This window comes from Sylvia atricapilla, chromosome 10 (genome assembly GCF_009819655.1).
Source record: "Sylvia atricapilla isolate bSylAtr1 chromosome 10, bSylAtr1.pri, whole genome shotgun sequence".
Taxonomy (NCBI): domain Eukaryota; kingdom Metazoa; phylum Chordata; class Aves; order Passeriformes; family Sylviidae; genus Sylvia; species Sylvia atricapilla.
In genome coordinates, this window is record NC_089149.1 from 16,475,359 (window position 1) to 16,498,108 (window position 22,750).

The 22,750-nt window shown below is 46.9% G+C and overlaps 1 protein-coding gene across 3 annotated transcripts; it reads left to right on the plus strand.

Annotated features, from left to right (window-relative positions):
* Positions 1 to 150: 150 nt before the first annotated feature.
* Positions 151 to 16,334, plus strand: PPP1R7 (protein phosphatase 1 regulatory subunit 7). Of its 3 annotated transcripts, XM_066326083.1 has the most exons (11): positions 190 to 295; positions 944 to 1,021; positions 1,192 to 1,314; positions 5,409 to 5,464; positions 6,398 to 6,463; positions 7,099 to 7,229; positions 8,067 to 8,229; positions 11,160 to 11,276; positions 12,541 to 12,645; positions 13,516 to 13,602; positions 15,950 to 16,334. In XM_066326083.1, exons 2-11 carry the CDS (start codon positions 979 to 981, stop codon positions 16,124 to 16,126), a joined length of 1,068 nt encoding a protein of 355 aa, XP_066182180.1. In that variant the 5' UTR covers positions 190 to 295; positions 944 to 978; the 3' UTR covers positions 16,127 to 16,334. The 3 variants fall into 3 exon arrangements, with proteins under 3 accessions (XP_066182182.1, XP_066182180.1, XP_066182183.1); XM_066326085.1 differs by lacking the exon at positions 944 to 1,021 and having other exon boundaries at positions 151 to 295; XM_066326086.1 differs by lacking the exon at positions 6,398 to 6,463.
* The last annotated feature ends 6,416 nt before the right edge of the window (positions 16,335 to 22,750 follow it).

Sequence of the window (22,750 nt, forward strand, 5' to 3'; positions counted from 1 at the left end):
CCGAAAGCAGCGCGTAACGCGCTCGGCTCGAGGCGCTAGTGGAGGAGGGCGCGGGTCCCGGCCGCCTCCCACTCCTCCTGCAGAGAACTACAGCTCCCAGGAGGCCGCGGGGCAGCGGGCGGGGCTCTGTCCCGCCTCCTGGGCGCGCCGCCTGCGGGCGATTGGGCGCGGCACGGCGGCAGCGCCGGGCTCTGATTGGCTGCGGCGGCGGCGGAGGCAGTTTCCGGAAGGGGCGGTGGGAGGAGGAGCGATATGGCGGCGGAGAGCGCAGCGGGGCCGCAGGAGATGATGGAGGGTGAGAGCCCGCTGGGGCTGCCGCGGAGGCTGCGGGGGTCGGGGTGGCGCGGCCGGCTACTCGAGCGCCGCTTCCGGGCGGTGCGGCGGCCAGCTGCCCGCCGGGGGGGCTGGTGGGCCCTCCGCGGGTCGTGCAGCCCCCGGGTGTCCAGCCTGAGGACCGCTGTCCGTGGGGCCAGGCCCTGCCTGGGGGGCCGGTGTGTGTTACCGCACGGCGGGATGCCCGGGGGCTCCGTGTGCCACAGGGAGAAGGAATGGGGTTGTGGAGATGGCCGTGACGTAAAAAATAAAGATAACGAGAAAGAAACCTTCTGGATAGCTCTGGTTTTCCTTAGTGCCTTGGTGAAAAGAGAGCAAATACTGAGGGGGGGCAGTTAGGAGCTCCTTCTGGTCCAGGCCCAGGTTGCCACCGGAGCTGTGGCTCGGTAAAAGTGAAGGGATCTGGCAGGTTGTTCTGGGGAGACTGTTGCTCTTATCTGCGAGGATTTTTTTTAATTGATGCCTTCACTTCTTCGTGTCATTGGTACTATTGTACATGATACTGATTTTTTTTTTTCTAAAAGCTCTTAAAATGTAATAGTTCTAATTCCATCTCCGTAATCTTTGGAATTGCACTTCATTGATCTAAGAAATTTCCTTTTTCCTCCAGTCTTCTTCCCAGATTGTTGGTTTTAGGAAGATGTGATGGGAGGAAAAAGTGCATCCAAAATCAAAGTAGAAACAAGGGGTAAGAGGCCTTTTATTTAAGACTAAACCTTTCATTTAGTTAACTTAGGATTTCTACTAACTGCGTAGTCATTTATGTGAACCTCCTGGTTATTTTACCTGCTTGCTGCTGCTCCCCTGTGCCCCGCTTCTGGGAAAAGCCTCACTGTGCCCTTTCTGTGTCTTGTGCAGTGGATAAGAGGATCGAGTCAGAGGAGTCGGGAGACGAGGAGGGGAGGAAGCAGGCGGTTCGCTTGGTGACAGAGCTCAGCCAGCAGAGCCTGCGGGATGAGCAGAACGGCGAGAGCTCCGCAGGTACCGTGGCAGCCTCAGCACTGCCTCCAGGAGTCCCGGCCGCGTGTGCACAGCCTGCGTCAGCCCCTTGTGCTCCCCGAGGCTGAGTATCCATGGGAATCTGCCCTAGAGCCATCTTCTTGCAGTCTCAATAAATTGTAGCGTTGTCGTTGGTAGAATAAAGTTGCCTGCTTTTTGTGGGACCGATAATATTAGAGCTTTGATTCCTTTTTTTTTTTTTCCCCTGCTTATTTGCCCATCCGTGTTTCTCTTTGAAATATTTGATATCCAAATGCAAACCGTCTTTGTTAGTATTTTTCTTTTCTTTATGGAAAGATGCTGGAAATTTTCATTAGAAGTTATCGTGAGGAGGTTTTCATAATTTTACCTTAGTTTGTGTAGCTTTTTGCCTAAAGAATTGCCAGGTTCCTTTGGAAGGCAACAAAGACTGTTTCTAGATGGATTGAAGGAACCTGTCCATTTTATTGTTTTAATTTGAAAAGTTCCAAAACATCTCAAAATTGTATCTTTGAATCCTCTTGAGTTTAAACACTTCCTACTGATCTCACTGTTTGTATTAGAACATGAGGTAGAAATATTGAGAGCTGTTAAAGCCTCTGAATGTTTGATGGAAGGGTTTTCAGTGGCTTCATGGAACTTGTCAGAGCAGATCCATTTCTGCAGACACTGAGCTTTTGGTGCAGTCTGAAGTGTAATATCATTCTTTTGACAGAGATGTCCATGTGATTATTATTGGGATACTGGAAGGGAAATAATGAAACAAATTTTAGTTCTTAGAGTGGATCCCTCCTCGTCTTAACCTCACACACTGGGATTTGCCAAAGTATTTTTCAAACTAGTAAATTGTTACTAGAATTTTAAATCTCATCACTAAATGCATAGGTTTAATTTGTTGTTGATCATTTAAAGCCCTTAAATATTAATAAAGAACTGCTCTTTCATGGGCAGGTCATGCCTTTGCAAACTGTGCATCCCAAGCACTGTGCAGTTGGTGGAACCATGCAGATCAGACAGCTTTCCTTTGCATGCCTGGAATCCTGAGTCTTTGTTCAGCTGGCATGATTTAGCTGTGTGTTGGAGGTTATATTTTGCACACTGTTCCCCTGGGAATTCTATGAAAGGACACACAGAAGTGATGTACTTTTAGTGAAAGCAAGAAAAACACATGCAGATTTGTTTGCTGAATTACATTTCTGTACTGTTTAATATAATGACTGTATTGTTGCTTTTTCCAAACTGTAAGCATTCAGAAAACTAGGGCAGGAACCAAGTAGAGGAATAATTTTTGAGCATTCGAGATAGTTTCCACGGCCAGCTTTGAGTTTCGCAGCTGAAAGGAAAATGATGAGTTTTCCACATTTTTTTTCACAGAAGACCTTAAGTAGAAAGAGCTTGAGCAGCTGAAATTTCAAATTCATCATTTAGCTAATTCTCTGAGGAATAGAGCCTCTGGTTAGAAAGCTTATAACTGAGCTATTTATAATACTCTTCATGCATATGCACTTAAAAAGTGTAGTTAGGCTTTTTGTTGATTGAAATGCTTGTGGTACTGTGAACTTACGTAACTCAGTAATGACTGTTCCCACTGTGGAATTCGGGTTTTCTGAATGCTGGAATTTTTTTTCCACCTCTGCAAAGGCATGTGGCTTGCAGGCATAGGTTACACAAAAATTCACTTAGGAAACTTCACTGCCAGAATGATGGGTTTTTTTCCCCATTGAGAAGTGTGGAATAAAGCAATTTGCAAGGGAAATTGCAGTCCTGGCTGTAAAGTGCTTGTAGGAGGGTCAGTTTAGAGTTTTTTCCTATCCAGTCAGTTCATAAATAAAATGACATATAAATGACTGTAAATTTGCTAGAACCATTTTTCTCTTCTTTCTCTTTCCTTTTTTTTTTTTTTTTTTTCTGTTCTTTGAGGGAAAATGTGTTTTAACTTTTTTGTACCAATACTGATTTACAGCTGATATCAGATACACATTTCCCTCAGGCTGCTGTAGGCTTTATACACAGTGCAAAGACTTCACAACAGTTTGGTTTATTACACAACAGCAGTGCCTGTGTGTTCAGTTTTAAATTTCTTTTGTTTTAGTGAATTTGATGTGTATCCTGTGTGGTTTGGTTTTGCAGCTTTGGATTTCAGTGCTATTTTCCACACTGGCTATCTTGAGTGGTCTCTCAAAGCCATATGTCAAAATTAAGAGGAGCTACCCTTTGACAGGCACCAGAACAGAGTATTTATCACATTACGTAAATCAAGTGTTTATAAATTAAAATATTCAAGCTTGCTAGCCAAACAAAGTCAAATAATTTTTTTTTACTTCAGTGAGGTTTTTTGCTGAAGGTTTTTTTTTTTTTACCAAGTGCTTGATTGGCTTTACTGTTGGACAACTTTTAAATCTCAAAGGACTTGAAACTCAAAAGTTCCTTCACCATGAGCACTAAGTTACTGCCAATATGACTCAATACAAGGGGTGTAATTTGGATTTTTTCCTGTGATACCTCAAATAACTGTTGTTCCAAACCTGGCCACTGTTCCTGTGGGCTGTAAATTCAGCAAGACTGCTTGTTTGGCTTGGAGCACTTCTCACTGACCGTCTTTGCACCCAAGAGGTGCAGCCTTGATAGCAGCAGGGTGGGGTGCCCCACTCCCTTATTGAAGTGCAGAGCTCCTTCCTGATATGGAACTAAAATAAGAAGAAGCAGGCATTGCTCATTGCTAATTGCTGACAGGCACATCTATGTGTGTCAATTTTTGGTAGCATTTCTATCTTGCTGTTTGACATCCCCAAGACTACCAGCTCATTTTGCATTCCCAAAATATAATTTACATTTCCTGTTAATTTGTGCTATTAAAAAAAAAACCCAACAAACTAAAATAGGAGGATTGCTTTTTCACTTCTGTGAATCAGTTCAGTGAGTCTCTTTCCTGTTTAAATGTCCAGGCAAGAGCAACGGCCCAAATACAGAAAGGTCAGTGATGAGCTGTGTGGCTCACCAAACCCTTGGAGTTGGATGGTAGCATTAAAAATGGTGATGCTAGTCCTGTTTGTGCCTGCACTGCCGCTTCCAAGGCCAAGCATTATTAGGAGAAAGTGATTAAATCGGAGCACTTGACATTTACAGGGATGTTTTAACCATGCTGGGCTGTGAAAATAGTCACTGCTACTGGGTTAAGGGAATGAGCTTGCATATGTGCAGGAGTTAGTGCAAAGCCTTTGGGATGTGACTGTAATTAAAGTCGCTTGAGTTTTTGGTAGCACCCAGAGAAGCTTTGCACATGAAGTAGAAAAATCTTGCGTGTTGTGTGTCAGTTTTGCAAAACTGAATCAGACTCTGTTTCTCTTCAGAAATTGATGCAACCAGCACACCCTCTCCAACAAATGGGAATGGGCATGAATTATTCAGCATGAATTCTCCAGTAAATTTCCCTCCCTCATGTGCTGTGGTAGAAGCACAGCAAGTGCTGGGGTGTTTTCCAGAGCTATAAAAGCATTTCCCAAGGAAATTCATGCAGTGGGATAAACAGTGTTGTCTGGCATAGTAGAGAGTTCAAACAAAGGAAGGGAGATCCATGTAAAAGTGCTCGCAGCAGTGACATAAGGTGGCAGGGCTATTAAAAAATAAACGTGAAGGGTGGGATTGTTGAGATGCTGGGTCATTCCTGGTCATCTCAGTTACGATTCCTTCTTGGCAAGGTTTGATTGTGTTGTCAGAGGAGCACAGACACTTTGGCTGGGCAATCTTCAAAGGGGTGATGGCTGTAGGTGTGAAGGAAAGCCATCCTGCCCAGTGGTGAGCCTGCAGTTTTCAGCGACCACACAGGCAGGTTGGGCAAGGTGCTGATCCCTGTGTCTTTTGCAGCTGAGCAGCATGAAATCCTGCTGATGACAAAGTTTTTTTTTTCCCCATAATGAGCATTACAGAAATGGTTTTAATGTGGTTGGTTTTAATGTGTGGTTTTAACGAAGCAGGATGTCTGAGCTGTGCCTCTTGTGTTTCTTCTCCTGAGGAGCATTTGCTGTCTGGGTGTTGGCTGTCATCCTGCCTTTGGCTGTCTGGTACAGAAGTTCATAATGTGTTTGCTTCTCCTGCAGGGGAGGCGGAGACCCCAGTGGACATGGAGACTATTAGCCTGGACCCAGAGGCTGAGGTAAAGGCAGATTTTTGTCCTTACGGGCTTTATACGGCAGGAGGCAAAGGTAGGCAAAGGCAAGTATTGAAACCTGATTAAAAGGTCTAATTCTTCTGAAGGTGCTGGCTGCTGTGATCCTCCCCAGAACTGATTCAGAGCCTTTAAGACTAGAAGTAGAGGTGCTTTGTTTTTCATCACTAGCTGAAACATTTTGTTAGTACTTCAGAATTTTAAATTAAGCGTAGATGCACTTGAAGTGTGTCTGTGTTGCTGGGCTACGAGCTTCAGAGAGCATGTTCAGTGAGCTGTTTGCTGCTGTGAGCCCTGTGACTTGGAGCAGGCACAGTGACTTACCCAGCCCAGTGCCTTGGCATCAGCAACCTCGTGAGCCCGTTAGCTGCAGAAGGTTTGAGCTGAGGTGGGAAAGAGCTCTGTTTATCTTTGACTTTCAAAACTGGAGCATCTGAAGTTCACATCTGTGCTGTTCAGTGCCTCAGCTGATTGCCAGTGCAGAATTAACGTTCACAGAACCACTGGTTATTCAAACTGTCAGTGATTCCTGCTCATCTGAGGCCTGGAACTGGAAATGGCAACTTGTCTTCCAGTTAAGCCCTAGCAGAGTAGGTTAGAGAACTTTATGCAAAACTTCATTTATGTGAGAATTTTTCTCAATAAATTTCTGAAGATTTCTGATTTTGGTAGTGCTCAGACTCAGGAAAGGGCTGTTGCATTTTGCAGATACTGCATTTGCAGTTGACAAGTTTAGGCCAGTGTGACCAAGTGTGTGTCAGTTGCGGTAGTAAAATCATGTGCCAAACCCATTTTGCAAATGCTCTTTGAAGGAAAGTTTTAGTTTTGTGAGACTATAATTTCCTTAGAATAAAGTACCAGGTTGATCTTTAAAGACTGGATTTGTTTTGAAACTGCTAAATCCCTCCATTTCTCTTTAAGGATGTTGACTTGAATCATTTCCGAATTGGGAAGATTGAAGGATTTGAGGTGCTCAAGAAAGTGAAGGTAACAGTCCTGGGGAATAGAAAATGCCTCTTGGAACTGGGGATTTTGTAGATCTAACCTATAAGAGGACAGATAGAGAGTCTCTTTTTGGCTGAGATTTATGGGTTTGCTTCATTTTTAGCTGAAGAAGGTAGTGTTTACCTAATTGTCAAGTAGTAATAAAAATCTTGAGATTTTTCAAATTTGCTTTGGAATGAGAGACATGCATCAGGGCACATCCTGGACTAGCACAGCAGACTGAAATAGAATAATGTGGTTGGGAAAGGATCTCTGGAGGTCTCTAGTGAAGCCCTCAAAGCAGGCCCAGTTAGAACATGTGGCTTAAGGTCTTCTCCAGTTAAGCTTTTGAGTATTTCCAAGGATGGAGATTATGTAGCTTCTCTGGGCTGCTGTTACTGTGTCTGATCATTGTTGTTGAAAGATTTCTTCTGTAGAATTGGAGCATACCAAGAAAAGATTGTATTTAAACAAACAAGCAAACAAAACCCAACAAACAACTAAACCCAACAAAATCCCAGCAAAACTGAATGGGGAAACCCTCAGACACACCTTTTTGTCTGTAAGCCAAAAGGCATTACATGCAATCCTTCATCTCCATTTTCCTGTCTCTTTTTAAACTTTTCCTCAACAATTAGACTCTGTGTCTCCGTCAGAACTTGATTAAGCACATTGAAAACCTGGAGCAGCTGCAGACCTTGCGGGAACTGGATCTCTATGACAATCAAATTCGGAAGATTGAGAACTTGGAGTCTCTGGTGGAGCTAGAGTGAGTCCAGGGAAATCACCAGGATTAGGTTGGGGATGGTTTGCTACTCACTGTTACTCTTGCTGTACTAGTTCCAGTGTTTATCAGCCAGACCTCTCTCAGAATTTGTTTTGGTGCTCTGTGAAGGATAATGTCTCTTCTTTATTGATATTTAACCTGTGCAGTCAACAAGTTTCATTATCCTGAAGCTCCCCAGGGACAGGCAGCTGGAAATGAAACCTGCACTGTGTAAGGCAGTGAGAATGGCAGGTGGCTGCAGCTTCCACACAGGTGTGGGAGCTCTCAGGCCCCCTTCACTCTTGCAGGGAGGGCTCTGTGTAACAGTTTTTTATTCCTGCAAAAATGACAAGAGATTTAAGTGAAGGGGTGTGGGGTGTTTTTTTGTTTTTTTGTTTTTTTGTTGTTTTTTTTTTTTTGAGAGTGCTAGGGAAGAAGTAAGTACCCTTCTGAGTTTCTGGCACTTGCCTGGATCACTCTGGAGGTACATTACAAAACTGTTCCCACTGGCCCACTTCTCACCATCACAACTGCTTCCTGCCCAGGGGAGCCCTTGGTATGGTCCTGGCCCAGCTCCATGGCTGGGCAAAATAATGATTGTCTTCTGCATCTGGAAGATGGTTTTTGTTTGGTTTTTTTTTTTTTGCTAACACACTACAAAAGGATTTTGAACGTTTTAATTGTTGTATTTTCTGATAAAAAGAAATTGCATTCATGACTTTAGCTTCAAGGCCTTGATCTCTGCAGACAGGAACGTTTCCCACCAATTTACAAATGCCTTTTTCAGAACCACCCATTAGCCTGCTGGACTGATGAGACCTTTGGTTTGTTTTACCTCAGGATCCTGGACATCTCCTTTAATGTTCTGCGACACATTGAAGGACTAGATCGGCTCACCCAGCTGAAAAAACTCTTCCTTGTCAACAACAAAATCAGCAAAATTGAGAATTTGAGCAACTTGCAGATGCTACAGATGTTAGAGTTGGGATCCAATCGGATTCGGGTAGGTTTGCTCTGCAGGATGTTGGCTGGAGAGTTTTCAGTCTGTGGTGTGATATTGGCGTTTTCTGCAAGTGCACTCCATTGACTTTGATTTGCAGTTTTGTTGGGTTTTATTGTTCCAGTCACTCACTGTGCTTATTGCTGTGCATGCTGGAGCCTTTCATTATGCATTAGTGCCTGGCTGCTAATCACTGTTAGTGAATTTTTGTCTTTAATGATCTCCTGCGTCTCCTACATGTTTCTTTTTGCAGGTGGTGTTTCTTCCTGCTAGAGAGCCAAGCCTATCAAAACTAGCAGTTGTTTTCCCTTCCCTTCCTACACATTGGTGCTGAGTCCATGAAACCTATTGAAAACAAACTAAGTTTGATTTGCAGGTGCAGTTGACTGCCTGCTATGGCAGTCAGTCTTGTTTAGGAAAAAGATTTTCTTGAAGCTCTGCTCTGTAATGCCTTTAAAACCTAAAATTTGGTACTGTAGTGCTGATTGCTTTGGGGTTTTATTGTGCAGCTTGTGGCTTTTTCAATTTAAAATCTGTGCCACTTACAGGAGAGCAGTTATGAGTCTCTCCTGTCCCTAAGGTATGATTCTCTGTATTTGCTCAGTTCATAAGAGTATTGGTCAGACAGATGGCACAAATACTGGCAACATGCAAAATAAGCTTTTTTTTAAGGCTTTTTTTAAAATTACACACTCTTTAGAAAATACTCATAAAAGATGAGTGCAGTTCAATCAATGTGGTGTAAGTTGGTGCTGCCCATTTATAGTCTCTTGAGACATTAATTACTTGTTATGCTGAAAGATTAGGAAAAGATGTGTTTGTCCTTTGTGTTTCAGGACTTGTGGAAAAACACTTGTCTTTGTAGAAGAGAAGGAAACTTCAGCTATTAAAAACAGCCTTCTAAGGCAGAGATGTGTACTGCTTTTTTGAAGAGGAAAAATTTTGGTTTGCACCTAAAGCTAAACTCGACTGAATTGTTTTCCAGGATTGTCTGCTTTGGAAATGACATTATTTAGTGGAATAAATCTAGAATGTGAGAACATCAGCCAGGTCAGATGAGGGAATAGGAACCTTAGAGTTTGCATAGGATGGGGAACAGGAGTCATGGAGAGATGCATTTGGCATTTTTCAGAGATGGAACAGGCTCAGCACACTGATCCTTACATTACAGAAGCTGGGTTAAGCAAAACTACTGTATTCTGTATCTAAGCATCATTATCATCTGGGAAAAAAAGAAATCCAGCTAGATTTCTGCATTATACTTAGGCAGTACATTGTCAATAATGTTGTCAAGCCAAGGAATGTCTTCTTAACAATGAGGTCAGATTTATTTTATGTGTGTTTTCTCAGTGTTGAGCCTGAGCATATTAACAGAACAAACGAAAAAGAAACCCAAAATTGTCACTGTATGGGTAACATAAGCTTCTTAAATTACTTTATTTTAGTGGTTTTTTCTGTTGGTCTGTTAATTCTGTTCTGACTTCTTCAAATAGCAGTGTTCTATGCATCTAATTGCTTTATTAGGGTGAGTAACCTGTGACTTGGCTTGGCACAAAGAAATCTCGTGGTAACTAGAACTCCTGGGCTAGTTTTCTCTTGGTGTGGGGTGCCTTGGCTTTATGCTTTACACCTGGACATGTCCTTAACTCTTTAGGTTACAAGCCTGTGGACTCTTTAGGCAGTGTTCTGGACTCTGAGGTGCCTGATTGACTTCTCCCTGTGCATTAAAGCTGCTGCAGCAGGGCTGTTCCTGCCTACTCTGCTGCACACTCACACCTCTCAGAGTGCCCTAATCTTGGAATCCCTCACGACTTAGCACTTTTTGCTCTGTTTCTTTTGGGGAGCAGAACTTTGTGCTTGAGTTGACATATTTATGCTTTTTTCTTAAAGTTGGGCTGAGGCAGCTGTAATGGAAGCACTTCTTCACTTGTTCTTAGGTTTTTGTCCCCTCATGCCCATCTGTTCCATTCCTCCCCCTGTACTGAGTCATCAGTATTTCTTCTTCCGAGCTGGAGAAGCTGCCAGTGAGCAACAAATCTATAATTTTTCTTGCAAGGTCAAAACAGGGCTAAGTTCATAGTCTAGAAGGGAGATGAATGCAAATTTGAGCTGATTAACACTGTGTTCAGTCTTCTGGCAGTTGCAGGATACAGGTTGAAAAGCTTCTTACCTTTTCTGAGTGTCCGTCTCCTTCTTCCTTATGTTATTACATGCACAGGTAAACACACACACAGAGTAACCTGAGTGCTGCTAGGACTCACTGCCCTGGCTCCCCAGCACTACTGATTAGAAATTTTGGCAGGCAAGAAGCATGTGGAAAAGCTGAGATGTCACAGCCTTCCTGAGCACAGACACTGCTGTGGGTGGCAGGAACCTTTTGTAATCTTACTCTTTTCCCTTTTTGTCCCTCTTTTTGCCCTTCTGTTCCTGCTTTCTCCTTTCCTTTGTAATATCCCTGATTTTTCACAGGGATCCTTATTTTCTCTTCCTGAAGGCTGAACTTGAGCTAAACTGGTACAAGTGTCTGTATTCTGCCAGTAGCATTGTGTATTTAAAAAGTGTCCATCACATCACTGGTGTGGGTGTGTTCTGCCAGAGCCATGACTGTATAACCAGTAGTTCAATCCATTAACACACACACGCCTGTGAGACAGTGAACTTTGCTTATGGCAGAGAAGCTGAACAACTTGCCTCTGTGTTATGCAGTCACTGATGTGCAAGAGTAAATTTACAAATTCTGTTTTTTCTCCCCAGATCCTGTTTTCATTCACAAGTCACAGATTTTTTTTTTTAATTTTTTTTTTTAATGTGCTCCACAAAGGAGTATCTTCTACCCGGGATGCACGATGTGGTTATAATGTGGCTACACAGTGACAGCCACATCTCCCAGGTGGAGTTTTGCAGTAACACTGTCTCCTCTGCTCCTTTCACAGGTAATTGAAAACATTGACACCTTGGCTAACCTTGACAGTCTGTTCCTTGGAAAGAATAAAATCACCAAGCTCCAGAACCTGGATGCACTGACAAACCTGACTGTGCTCAGCATACAGGTACTGGTTGTGTTCTGAAAAAGCCTTCATGTGAGATAGGATCAACTCTTCTGAATCACAGAGTCCCAGAACGGTTTGGTTTGGAAGGAACTTTAAAGACCATCTTGCTCCACCCTCTGAAATGGGCAGGACACCTTCCACCATCCCAGGCTGCATCCTGGGCTCCCACCTTGGACACTTTAGAGATCCAGGGGCAGCCACAGCTTCTCTGGGCACCTATGCCAGGGTCTCACCACCCTACAGAGAAGGATTTCTTCCTAGTATCTAATTTACACCTGCCTTCCTTCAACTTAAGGCCATTCTCCCTTGTCCTATCCCTACATACCCTTGTGAAAAATCCCTCTCCAGCCTTCTTGTAAGCCTCCATTAGCAGGTCTGCAGTGTTAGAGTCAAACTCCTGCCCTGGAAGAAAGTATGATATTCTTTATGTTGTCTTTTTTTCATCCTTTCATGCTACTTGAGATTGACAGACACCGAAAAAACTATAAAAACAAATACTTGATTTTTATGGAAGAAAGAACAAGAAATGGATGTTACCCCCTACTTCCTTCCTGAAACACTGTTTCCTAATGCAGTACAATACCATTGGAAGTGTTATGCCAGGTGGTAGTCCTTACAATGACAGTGGCTCAGTGTCACTGCCTTCTTACTAAAGATGCAAAAAATGTGAACAAGCCTGTGCTGAATGCAGTCTCTCCTTAATGAGCTTTCACAAAGCTTCCTTTTTAAAAGGTGGAATAATACATACTAAGCTAATTTCTTTCACCAAGTCTCCTTCTTATCCATATGACAATGCTTGTGCATTCTAGTATCTCTTAAAGCTGCTGGAAAGACACACTGGCTACTTGGTGTGGTACCTGTGTGTGCCGTTATTCTGCAGGGCATAAAGAGTTAGCGACAGCAGGATGTCGTGTGGTTAAAGTGATGTAATTTCCTCTCTGACCTTCCCATTTGTAAAGACCTACAAAATGAACACTATTCCTGCATAGGCCTGTTGTTTGTTAAGACACCAAGCCAAAAACTTTCAGGCTGCAGCTTTTGATGGGAAGGTCAGAATCTGATTCTTGCTGGAGACTGGGACTCCCATGGGACTTCCTCATGGATCAGAGGTGCAGAGCTCAAACAGCTGAGCTCACAAGATCAGTGTGAGCCCAAGCAGATTATTTCCCCTTCCAGCCACACTTTAGAGAAATGGTTTTGCCCCAGTGGGTCACAGGGATTTGGGTTGGTTTGGAGCAGTACTGAACACCTGCTGCACTTGCAGAACAACCGTCTGACCAAGATTGAGGGGCTGCAGAGCTTGGTGAACCTGCGGGAGCTGTACCTCAGCCACAACGGCATCGAAGTCATCGAGGGACTGGAGAACAATGTGAGCAGGCTTTGGCTGGCTCTGCAACACAGTTGTCCTGAGCTGCTTGTGGTAGTGGCCTTTCTGGAAGTTTTTGTTCCTCAGTTTCCCCAGTTAGATGTGGGTTCCTCAGTCTCCTGAGAGACCACAAATACCCAAGTGTTTGTTATATGTTAAAGTATCTCATGTGGGTAAAGATCTTTCAGATGTTCTGGAGTGGAGTTATTTTTGTGACACGGAGAAGGGAGATGTGGTTGAAGCAGTAGCCTTGCTGATCCTCAGCCGTGGGAGGGCTCCTGGACACAGCTGGCTGGCTGCTGCAGCCTTTCAGACAGCAGCTGGTAGATAACTACGAGTGCTTTCCAGTAGGATAAAACTGGAGCTGGCAGTAAGAAAGGCCAGCCATGGCATGCAGCTTGCCTTCCTGTCAGTATACATGTCTGTCTTTTGGGGTGGGATGGATTTTGTGGAAACCTGTAGCATTTTCATTCTCAGTCAGTAAAAGCTTTTCTAAAATGGTTGAGTTTCCTGCTGCTAAGAGTTTGTTCCACTCTACTGCTCAAGGGGACACTTCAGATCTGATTTTTAACCCTCCTCTTAATGTACTTTGAGGAAACTTCAGTTTTTAGGAGTCCTTGGATGGCAGTTGCCATCCATCCAAATGACATCCAGGAGCTGCCTTCATTTTTTGTCACATGGCTTCTGGGGGGTCAGTAGCCCAGCTTGATTGAAAACAATCTTCCTTGTTCTCTAGGCAGCAGGAGTTGAGCTGAATATAAGCAGCTGATAATAACCTGTCTGCTCCTGACAATTTCCAACTCTGGGTCTGGAAGTGGCACAGAGAAGATGAAATGAAATCAGATCTAATACTTTTGTGTTTGCTTTTTGTAGAACAAACTCACAATGCTGGACATTGCAGCCAACAGAATTAAGAAGATTGAGAACATCAGTCACCTAACAGAGCTGCAGGAGTTTTGGGTAAGCACAGGCCAGAGTTCCCCAAAATGTCTGTGCCACAGTGAGGGAAATCCTTCTGATGGGCAGCATCATGTGGACATGGGTGCCTTGAAGTGAACTCTGCTAGTTCTGGTGATCAGCTTTAAGATCTTGACAGTCTGTATGGACAGAGTGTGTTTCCCTGAGTGGTTTTCCCTAGAGAAAGGGAAGAGCTTAAAATTTTCATTGCTGAGCTTTGCTGAGTGGTAAAAAGCCTGTCTCTGCCTAGGAAGTGGGTCCTGCCTTTACACTCAGGTTGGTTATATAACAGCCCCACTGTCCTATTTCTGCAGATCTTCTGTGAGTGAGCATGACAGAGTACCAGGGGAAGCACAGAGCTTGTTCAGAGCACAGTTGATAAGTTTATGGTGTTATAAATATGAAGAAAATGAAACCAACTTCTGCTTCTGTTGTTTTCTGGCACCCTGAATTGCTGAGCTCTTTGGCTTTCCTGAGTCATGTCAGGAAATTCAGAAATACCTTGTCCTGAAGCAATGTGCCCTGTTTGGGAGCTGTGTACAAGTGTGCTCCTGTAAAAAAATGGAGAAGCAGCAGGTGTTAATGAGCTGCCATGGGCTTTAGCTCTTGTAGAGTTTCTGCATTCAAGGCTAAGAATAAGAGCACTGCTGTATAATCTCTGTCATTTGGAGTTACTTAAACTCTCGAGCAGATGCTAAGAGAAAAGGAGTGGAAAGCAGCTTCGAATGAAATCCAGCTAGAGTCTGGAGCCCAGGCTCCTTAGATGGTTTTCTCATCTTGCAGCATGGCTGAGGAGACAGCCATGCCTGTCTGTAAGGAATTCTTGAAGGAGCAGGACTGAGAAGCCCATTTCATGTGGCACCTTTTGGGCAGCAGAGGTGAGGCAGTGCAGTGGGGCCTGTCCTGACCCCGTGCAATTTCCTCCTGTCTTCCTCTTTGCTGTGGCTCTGCTTATTGGAGGGGTCTGCACTGGTTGCATTTGAAAGGACAGGCCGGAGCTGAACTTGGCTGGACTCGTTTGCAAAAACACCAGTGTGTTGAGAGTCCTTTGTCAGAGTACCCGGGACCTGCCCAAGACCTTTTAGCTGAACACAGAAAATACCCTCCTGGCTTTGTTCCACTTCAACACCATGTTTAAGAAAACTGATTTGTTTGAAAAGGAGCAGTGTCGCTGTTAGGGACAGGAAAGAACGAAGCAGGCAGTGGAAAGGTCAGCAGGAAAGCTCTCTATTTTTCTGACTCCAATATATTCAGTTTTACAAGCAGGCCAGAGATTGGCTACGCAGGTTGCCACCTCTTTGACCTCGTTGGTGAACATCACCATCCATCATCTTTCTCCTCCCAGAGGAGAAATACGTAAACAAATAGATAAGTTCTAAAAATATACATAGTTTTCTTGAAGCTGTGTGAGAACAAAGTGCAAACAGTGAAAAGCAGGCAAACTTGAGGCAACAGAGCAGGGCAGAATTTTCAATGGAAAGCAGTGTTGTATCTCCCAGTTTATGGTTTTTTTCACTGACTGCACAGTTGAAGCCACATAAAAATGTCTTTTAACACTTCAAATAAACAGAATTCAAAATCCTAGACACTGTGATAGTCTTCTAGCAGTTTCCCAGTAGCACATCCCCAGTGGAGGGACTGAGACATCTGAAGGTTGTGTGACTTGGCTGAAGTAATACTGTGACAAGCTGTAGCAGAATGAGACAATCCAGTGAGGTTTTTTATATTTTATTTGAAGGTGGCATTGCTGCAGTGACTATCCAAAAGCAAAGGGTGCTGGTGTCTTGGGGTTGGGCAGCATGTGGCCACATTGCAGGTTTGCCTCCTTGTTGGACAGCTGAAGCATTCCTTTGTGTGCAATTGCTGAGCCAGCAATGAGATAGGAGAAGAACCCAAGTCAGAGAGCTTGGCATTTCCTCTGGAGTGTAGAAGGAGAGGGGAAAATGTTGATTATGTTGTCAGTTTGGGACCTTTTTTAATGTTTCCTGAGAAGGCATAGAAGTAAAGCTGGATGTAAGGATTTCCAGCCCATAAATGCACAGTGGAGTGGGAGATGGTGTAGGGATTGGCCTGGTACCTTGCAGGCTCTTTCGTAGTATGGTGCTTGGACTGGACCTGCTGTGTGAGGGGTGGAGCAGCTGACCAGCAGCCGTGGGGGAGTTGGGTTTAGTGCTGAGGCCTGGGATGTGAGGCAGGAAAACTCATCTCAGAGGTTCTGGGGGAAGAAGGATCTTGCATACAAGGTGTTGATGGGCGGTGCTGCCCTGGTACAGGTGACGCAGCACCATGGCTGCTTTCCTTTTTTGGGGGGGTTCCTGTGGGCGTGAACATGCCTGTGCGTGCTCTGCAGATGAATGACAACCTCGTTGAGAGCTGGAGCGACCTGGATGAGCTGAAAGGAGCCAAGAATTTGGAGACTGTCTACCTGGAGAGAAACCCCTTGCAGAAGGACCCCCAGTACCGGCGCAAAATCATGCTGGCCCTCCCGACCGTGCGGCAGATCGATGCCACGTTCGTTCGATTCTGAGCCTCCTGCTGCCCTCCCTCCCCTGCCCTCCTCCAGGAAATGTCCCAGCGGGGTTTTTTATCCACTCACCACTCCCCAGGTCTTCAGTACACTGACACCACACAGGGCGAATAGTCAATAAAAAGCACTGAAACCAGGTCTCGTGTACAATGCACTCATTGTTTTTGAAATGTTGTTATTATTATTATTATTAAATCTTAACACAAGAGCCTTCAGTGTGCCTGTGGGTTTTTTTATTTTATGGGGCAAGTTTTACCAGAAAGTGTTTGCAGCAGGCTGAAGCCATGTGAGCCACTTGCTGACCACTATTGACTCTGTGACTCACGTTCAGGTTAGGAATGTCCTAGCAAACACCACGTCCAGATCAAGGCTCAAGAGTGTCTGTAAAAATGGGAAAAAAGGTCTGATGAAGATCCCCACCCAGGTTAGTTACCGGCTGTGAGTCAGTGCTAAATACCTGGTGGCACAACATGGGCCTGCAGGGGGAGTAGCCTTTTTGTACTCATGTTCTTAAACACGGCTACAAGCTCAGGAGAGGACTGGGGGCAAAATGTAAATGCATTCATGGTGGGCAAGGTAAGGGTTTGGTAGCACTTTGTTGTAGGCAGGGTTTACCATCAGAAAATCTGAGTCACGTCCTGCTTCTACTGAAGAGAGCAGTGTGGTGTTGCTGTCCCTCTGCAGCTGTGTTTGATCCAGGCCGTTGAACTGCATCTCTCCAGCAGCTGAAAGAAAAACCCTGGGAAGCACTTGCCATCTGCTGCTGTTTGTCCAACAGGCATGTCATCAGTCCAGGGAACAAGGAAAACACAGGAAGGGTGCTGGAAAACCGGCCCTTGGTGGTAGTTTGATTCACTCTGATCTGACATGAATTTGAATCTTTGGAAGAGTGGGGTGGATCCCTTATTCAGCTGGAGACTGGGACTATTAGGCAGGACAGTGTGGCCCTGTAAAAGATTTTGGTTCCCCTTTGGGACCTGTGTTGCATTTGCTCACCAGCAGCTCTGCTGTGGATTGTGTGCTGCTGGAGGTGATGTGGTGACTGGGCTTGTCTGGAGAACCTGCACCCCGCTGTGTCATTGAACTGGGAATGTGGTGAGATGAGTTGCTTTGAGTCCCTCAAAGTGCCACCAACTCTCCCTGAGGACTGTAAAAGCAGTGTCTCAGTTACATCGGTGCTGTTCCCCCACCTTGTCCCTGGGCTGGCAGTGTGCCCCTTGGCTGGCAGCACCCGGCAGGAACAACACAGCTGGCATCTTCCCCAAAGCTGTAAACATCAACACAAACTGTTTTCTTACAGGTGTGAGGTGAACACAGTGCTTAAATCTTCGCTGCTGCTCCAAAATCGCGGTGCCTTGGCCAGGCACCAGCCTCTCCAGGGTGCAAGGGGGAGCTGCTCTGGTGAGTCCCACTGAACCCTCTTTGCTCAGGGCCACACCGGTCCCCACCTCCAGCTCAAACAAAGGCAGGGCCTCCTCCTGGCTGCTTAGTGGAAGGTGTTTCTAAGTGGGGAAGGTGCCTGCACACCCATCCACCCTCCTCCTCCTCCTGTCCCCAGGCTCTGCCCCTCCTACACAGGGAGTTCCCCGAGAGCAGCGGGGTGACACTTCCCTCTCACCTCCTCACCGCAGGAGGAGCAGCATTAGAGTGGGAGCACCCCTCTGCCCTGTGCCTGCCGGCTCAGATCCAGCTCTGTGGGAGGAACAAGCAGGGCACAGGGATGGGCAGCACGAAGGGGGGTAAAGCTGCCACTCTGGGGCTCGTGTTGGTAGCTGCGGGAGAGGAGTAGGATTCAACAGACCCCGGTGCCTTCATCCATATTTTCGAGCAGTGCCTGGCCTGGTGGCTCATTCCCCACCACACTCCCTCCCCAGCTGCCACACGGGGCTCAGAGGGGCCTGTTGGGCTGCTGTGGGGACTGAGGGTTTTCACTGCTGTCTGCCAGGAATGGTAACCAGATGCTGCCCCAAAGGAGAGCCACTGCCAGGCACGCTGGAGACCTGGGGCTGGATTGCTTCCTCAGCAGAGCTACAGATCCTTGTGCTCCAGATGTCACAAGGACTTCTCTGTGTGAGGGAGGATTTTTGGGGGGTAGATCACCCCAGAGCTTTTCAGGACATGGATGTTTTACCTTAGGGAGATTCTGTGCTTGGCACGTGTCACCCCAGCCTTCCTGACTGCTCTGACCGGGGCTTTGGGAAGTCACAGGACCCAAACCAAGAAAAATTTGATGCTGACATGCAACCCCTTCGACTTGGCAGGAATCGCAAAGGATGTAAATGAAGCTGGAATTTAGCTCATGTTTGGAGGCTTGGCCAAAAGTACCCGAGAAGCTGAGATGCTGGAAAGGACTTGGGTGAAGGTGAGCACTGTGCACCTGTGCCCAGCTCAGCAGTGCTCTGCCCAAATTCCCCAGCACAGTCCTGCCTGTTCCATGCACATTCACTGCAATTCCAGCTGTGTTGTCATCTTTTTGTGCAGTCTCTTACTGGCTGCTTTGTGGGGTGACAAAGTGCCCAGTTGGCTGTCCCAGTGTGGTGGCAGGGCCACCTTTCCAGAGAGCTTGGTTTTTTTGAGTATCCCAGCTGGGGTCATTCTTAGTGGAGCAATATTTAGAACCTCAGGCTTTTCGTGGCATGTTTCCCTCACTTCATGGCCCAAGAATATTTTATCCCCACACTGATCCATCCTTACTGTAGGAACAGGAGGCCCAGCCTGTTCCCTTGCTTTGAGGAGTTGTTCTCTGATGTTTTTAGGTGAAGTTAGCAGATGTCTCTCTCCTGCTTCACTGGTCCCCAGAAGAAGCTCTTGTGTCAGACGAATTGGTGTTGGCTTCTGCAAAGAGATGCTTTTGCCCACCTTGATTTTAGCCAGGAGCAGTTTGGGGAGCTGAGGCTGTTTGGTGTTTCTTTTCACTGCATCTCTTGAGAGTAATGATGAAAAGCCACCTCATTTCTGAGGAGCAGCCTGATGTTATTAAAAAGGCCAAATGAGGGGAGGTTTAGACTGGATATTAGGAACAGATTCTTCCTCCAGATAGTGGCTAGGCACTGGAACAGGCTGGCCAGAGGTCATGGCCCTAAGCATGCCAGAGCTCAAGGAGCATTTGGACAACACTCTGAGGTGCAGGGTGTGATTCTTGGGGTTGTCATTGTCCTGTGCAGGAGAAGGAGTTGATCTTCAATGATCCTTATGAGTCCCTTCCAACCAAGGAAAATAACTTAATGAGGGACACATGCAGATTCCCAGGCTCCTTTTTTAGGTGGCGGATACATTGGCAGAACTGTTTCTCTTCACTGCATGTGCAATGTCCTCCCTGTCTGCCACTCTTGCCATGACACTCTCCTGCTCTCCCACCCATCACTGCAGACATCTTTTTATCTCTTTATTCACCTCCCATATGTGAGAGATTCCTGTCTGCTCAGCTTCTCAAGATGGTTCCAAAATTGAGCTCAGTCTGCCTGGTTTTTCAGATGTGAAGTGCTTGGGGATGGACTGGACTCTGCTGCTGATGTGGAGAAGGAGTCTTTGATCTTTCCATCAGCAGATCACACATGCTGGTGAACATGCCATTGAGCTGGGTAACCCCCCAAAAACTCCTTACCTACAGTGACAGAGAAAAGATGCAAAAGGAGGTTATTCCACAGCAAATATTTGGCTGAGGTTGTGGAGAGGGGCAATGCACCAGACCACTGACCTCTCATGTCTCCTTGCTTTCCACCTGAAAACATTCCTGATGATAGGTCTCCTCAGATGTGACACTGCCAGGAGGGGTGGTGGGGCTGTGAAATGTTCATGAGCCATGGGCATCCCATTGCTAGGATCTGCTGCTCAGCACTAGGGGGAAGGAAGGAAGGAAGGAAGGAAGGAAGGAAGGAAGGAAGGAAGGAAGGAAGGAAGGAAGGAAGGAAGGAAGGAAGGAAGGAAGGAAGGAAGGAAGGAAGGAAGGAAGGAAGGAAGGAAGGAAGGAAGGAGGGAAGGAGGGAAGGAGGGAAGGAAGGAAGGAAGGAAGGAAGGAAGGAAGGAAGGAAGGAAGGAAGGAAGGAAGGAAGGAAGGACAAAACGTCTGCTACACAACAGAGGAGCTCCACAGATGACCACCCTGCAGCTTGGTGGGGCAGGATGGTGGCAGTGGGCGAAGAAGCCATGGAAATGCCCCAAGTGGGTGATCACAACCCATTTCTGCTGCAGCCAGGCTGCCTTGGGGAATTGTTCTTCACCCCACACACCTCACCCCCAGCCCAGCCAACAGCCCTGGGTGAGAGCACAGACAATATTTTCATCAACAGCTGCATGAGGAAAGGTGAGAGGAAAAGGCTTGGCTTGGAGTTTGACTCCTTTCCATGCTGGAGAGGAAGGAGGCTGGGGTAGGAGACAGTCTGCTAGCTTGAGGAGCACAGGAAAAGGCCCAGTGCTCCATGGCTGGAGCTGGCAGCTGGTCCATACATCATGTTCAGAGGACACTGGACCCCCAAGCCCTGGCAGGCTCCATTCTACTCATCCTCCTCATCCTTCTCTGATGCTCCAGCCCTTCCCTTTCACAGGACAGGTGCAGTCCTCAGTCCTGTTAATAAACTCTCCTAGCTTCATGCTTCCTGTGCCAGGAATACCCAGGTGAATTGGATGAAGCTCCCTCCAGAGCAAGCATGTCCTTCCCTCAGCTCCTTGTTTCACTCACAAGACAATCCCACCCCCGCAAGAGCACCAAGTCCTGGAGGAGAGAGGACAAACATGGCTTTGGGTTCCATCATGAGATTCCTTTCCTTGCCTCAGACTTGGTCCTGGTGTGGGGAACCTGGGCTGACAGCAGGACAGCTGTGGGAACAGGGAAGTGCAGGAGAGATCTGCTGCCATTCACAGGACCTGGAGAAAGAAATTTCTGGACAAGCTTGACTGGGATACACTTAGAAAAGGTACCCAGTGATCTGACTCCAGATTTCTATCCCATTGTGGTAAATGCAGCCTTGATTTGTGGATTGTTGGATGCAGGGGAGAATATGCCCTGCCATGGGGGCCTCTCTCTCATGTCCTGGGTCAGCTCTACCAGGCTGATCCACACCAGCACAGAGGCACCTCAGTGCCACCCAAGGTGTTAGCAGCCTTATCTTTTATCTTCTGCTGGAGTGGCCTTCTCCCCACAGCACAGGACTCCTCTGGAGAAAGGCTGCTGCCCCATCTGGTGCTGAATGCTCCCTGTGCAGCAGTTCCAGCTCTGGGGGTCTCTGCAGTTGAGGGGCTGTGGTGCCCAAGCTTGCAGGGGAAGGGGGATGGTGTCCCAATGCTCCTGGGTGTCCCACTTGCATGACCAGCTGCATTTCTGTGGGGCTCTGGTGGGGTTTTCAGCCTCTTTGCTTTCCAAGGGGGACCCAGTGATCGCCCAGTCACTGCTCTTGTCCCACGGACAGCTGTGGGATCCCACTTCATTTTGTTTCTGAACTTCTCCTCCAGAGCCCCATCCTTTCTTTCCCTGGCCCCTGAAAGCAGGTTCCTGGGCCTTTGAGCAGGGCTAAAGGACAGGGGAGTGCTGCTGCCATCATGGGCAAGGAGCACTGCGGCAGAACTGTCCCATCAGAGAGTTGGGAGCCTTCACATGGCCACAGGATGCCTGGGACTAAGGCAGTGCCAACCAGTTTTGGGCTAACTGGTCCCAGTCTGGGAGCCACCATCAGCCCTTTTGTTCCACCTTGGCAAGAAAGGAGAGGGCTCAGTGAACCAGATAAGCCCTTCTTTCCCTGGGGCTGCTCTGGATGCCTTCTGGACTCAGTGCTTGGGGTGTCCCCTCATGGCTCTCAAGTGGCTCCTGCAGGTTTGTCGGCTGTCTCAGAAACCACCTGAGCTCTCTGGTGATCCACAGGGAGGAGCTGAGTGCCAGCTGGGAGGGCTCCTACTCTGTCCTTCCCAGCTGGTGTGTGCTGTGGGAATGGCTGCCCAAGCTCAGGGTCCAAGCTCTGTGTGGCAGCAGGCTGAGGGCCCTGCTGTCCCCACAGGGCAGCCCAATGGACACTCTACAGGATCTGCTGGTCACCATGGGGGGGAAGCAGATCATCAACAACTTGCAGCAGATGGCCATCCTGTGAGTATGCCCTGGCTTGCCAGGACCACTACACATCCCTGAGCTCACACAGGATGCCAAGGGCATGTTCAGTAGCAGAGGACAATGGTGGCCCTTCTTTTGTTCCTCCAGAAAGCTGAAGTGGCATTAGTGGAAGGTCATCTCAGCCAAGAAGGAAGGTGAGGAGGGGGAGTTGCTCTGGTGAAGCAGGCACACTGGGTTATGGAACACCAGCTGCTGGGGGTTTAAAGGGCTGCTTGATGAGAACCTGGAGATGGATAGGGACTGCCTCAGGCTGGAGAGTGCTGAGAGGCACTGGGAGAGAGAGCTGGTGTGGAGAGGCAGGAACTGCAGGAATCCCCCAGAAGAGCTTTCACCCTGAGCAGCCTACAGATGCTGGAGGGAGGCCTTCCCCACTCCCCACAGGATGGGGCTGCAGATGCTGCAGTTGATGCTGTCATCTCAGTCTGTCCCTCCCTGCTCCTCTTCCTCCTCTTTTTCCCAGTCCTGCAGTTTGGCCCCATCACCATTTTTGTGGCAGCCTGGCCCCTGGCCTCCCTCTCCACCCTGCT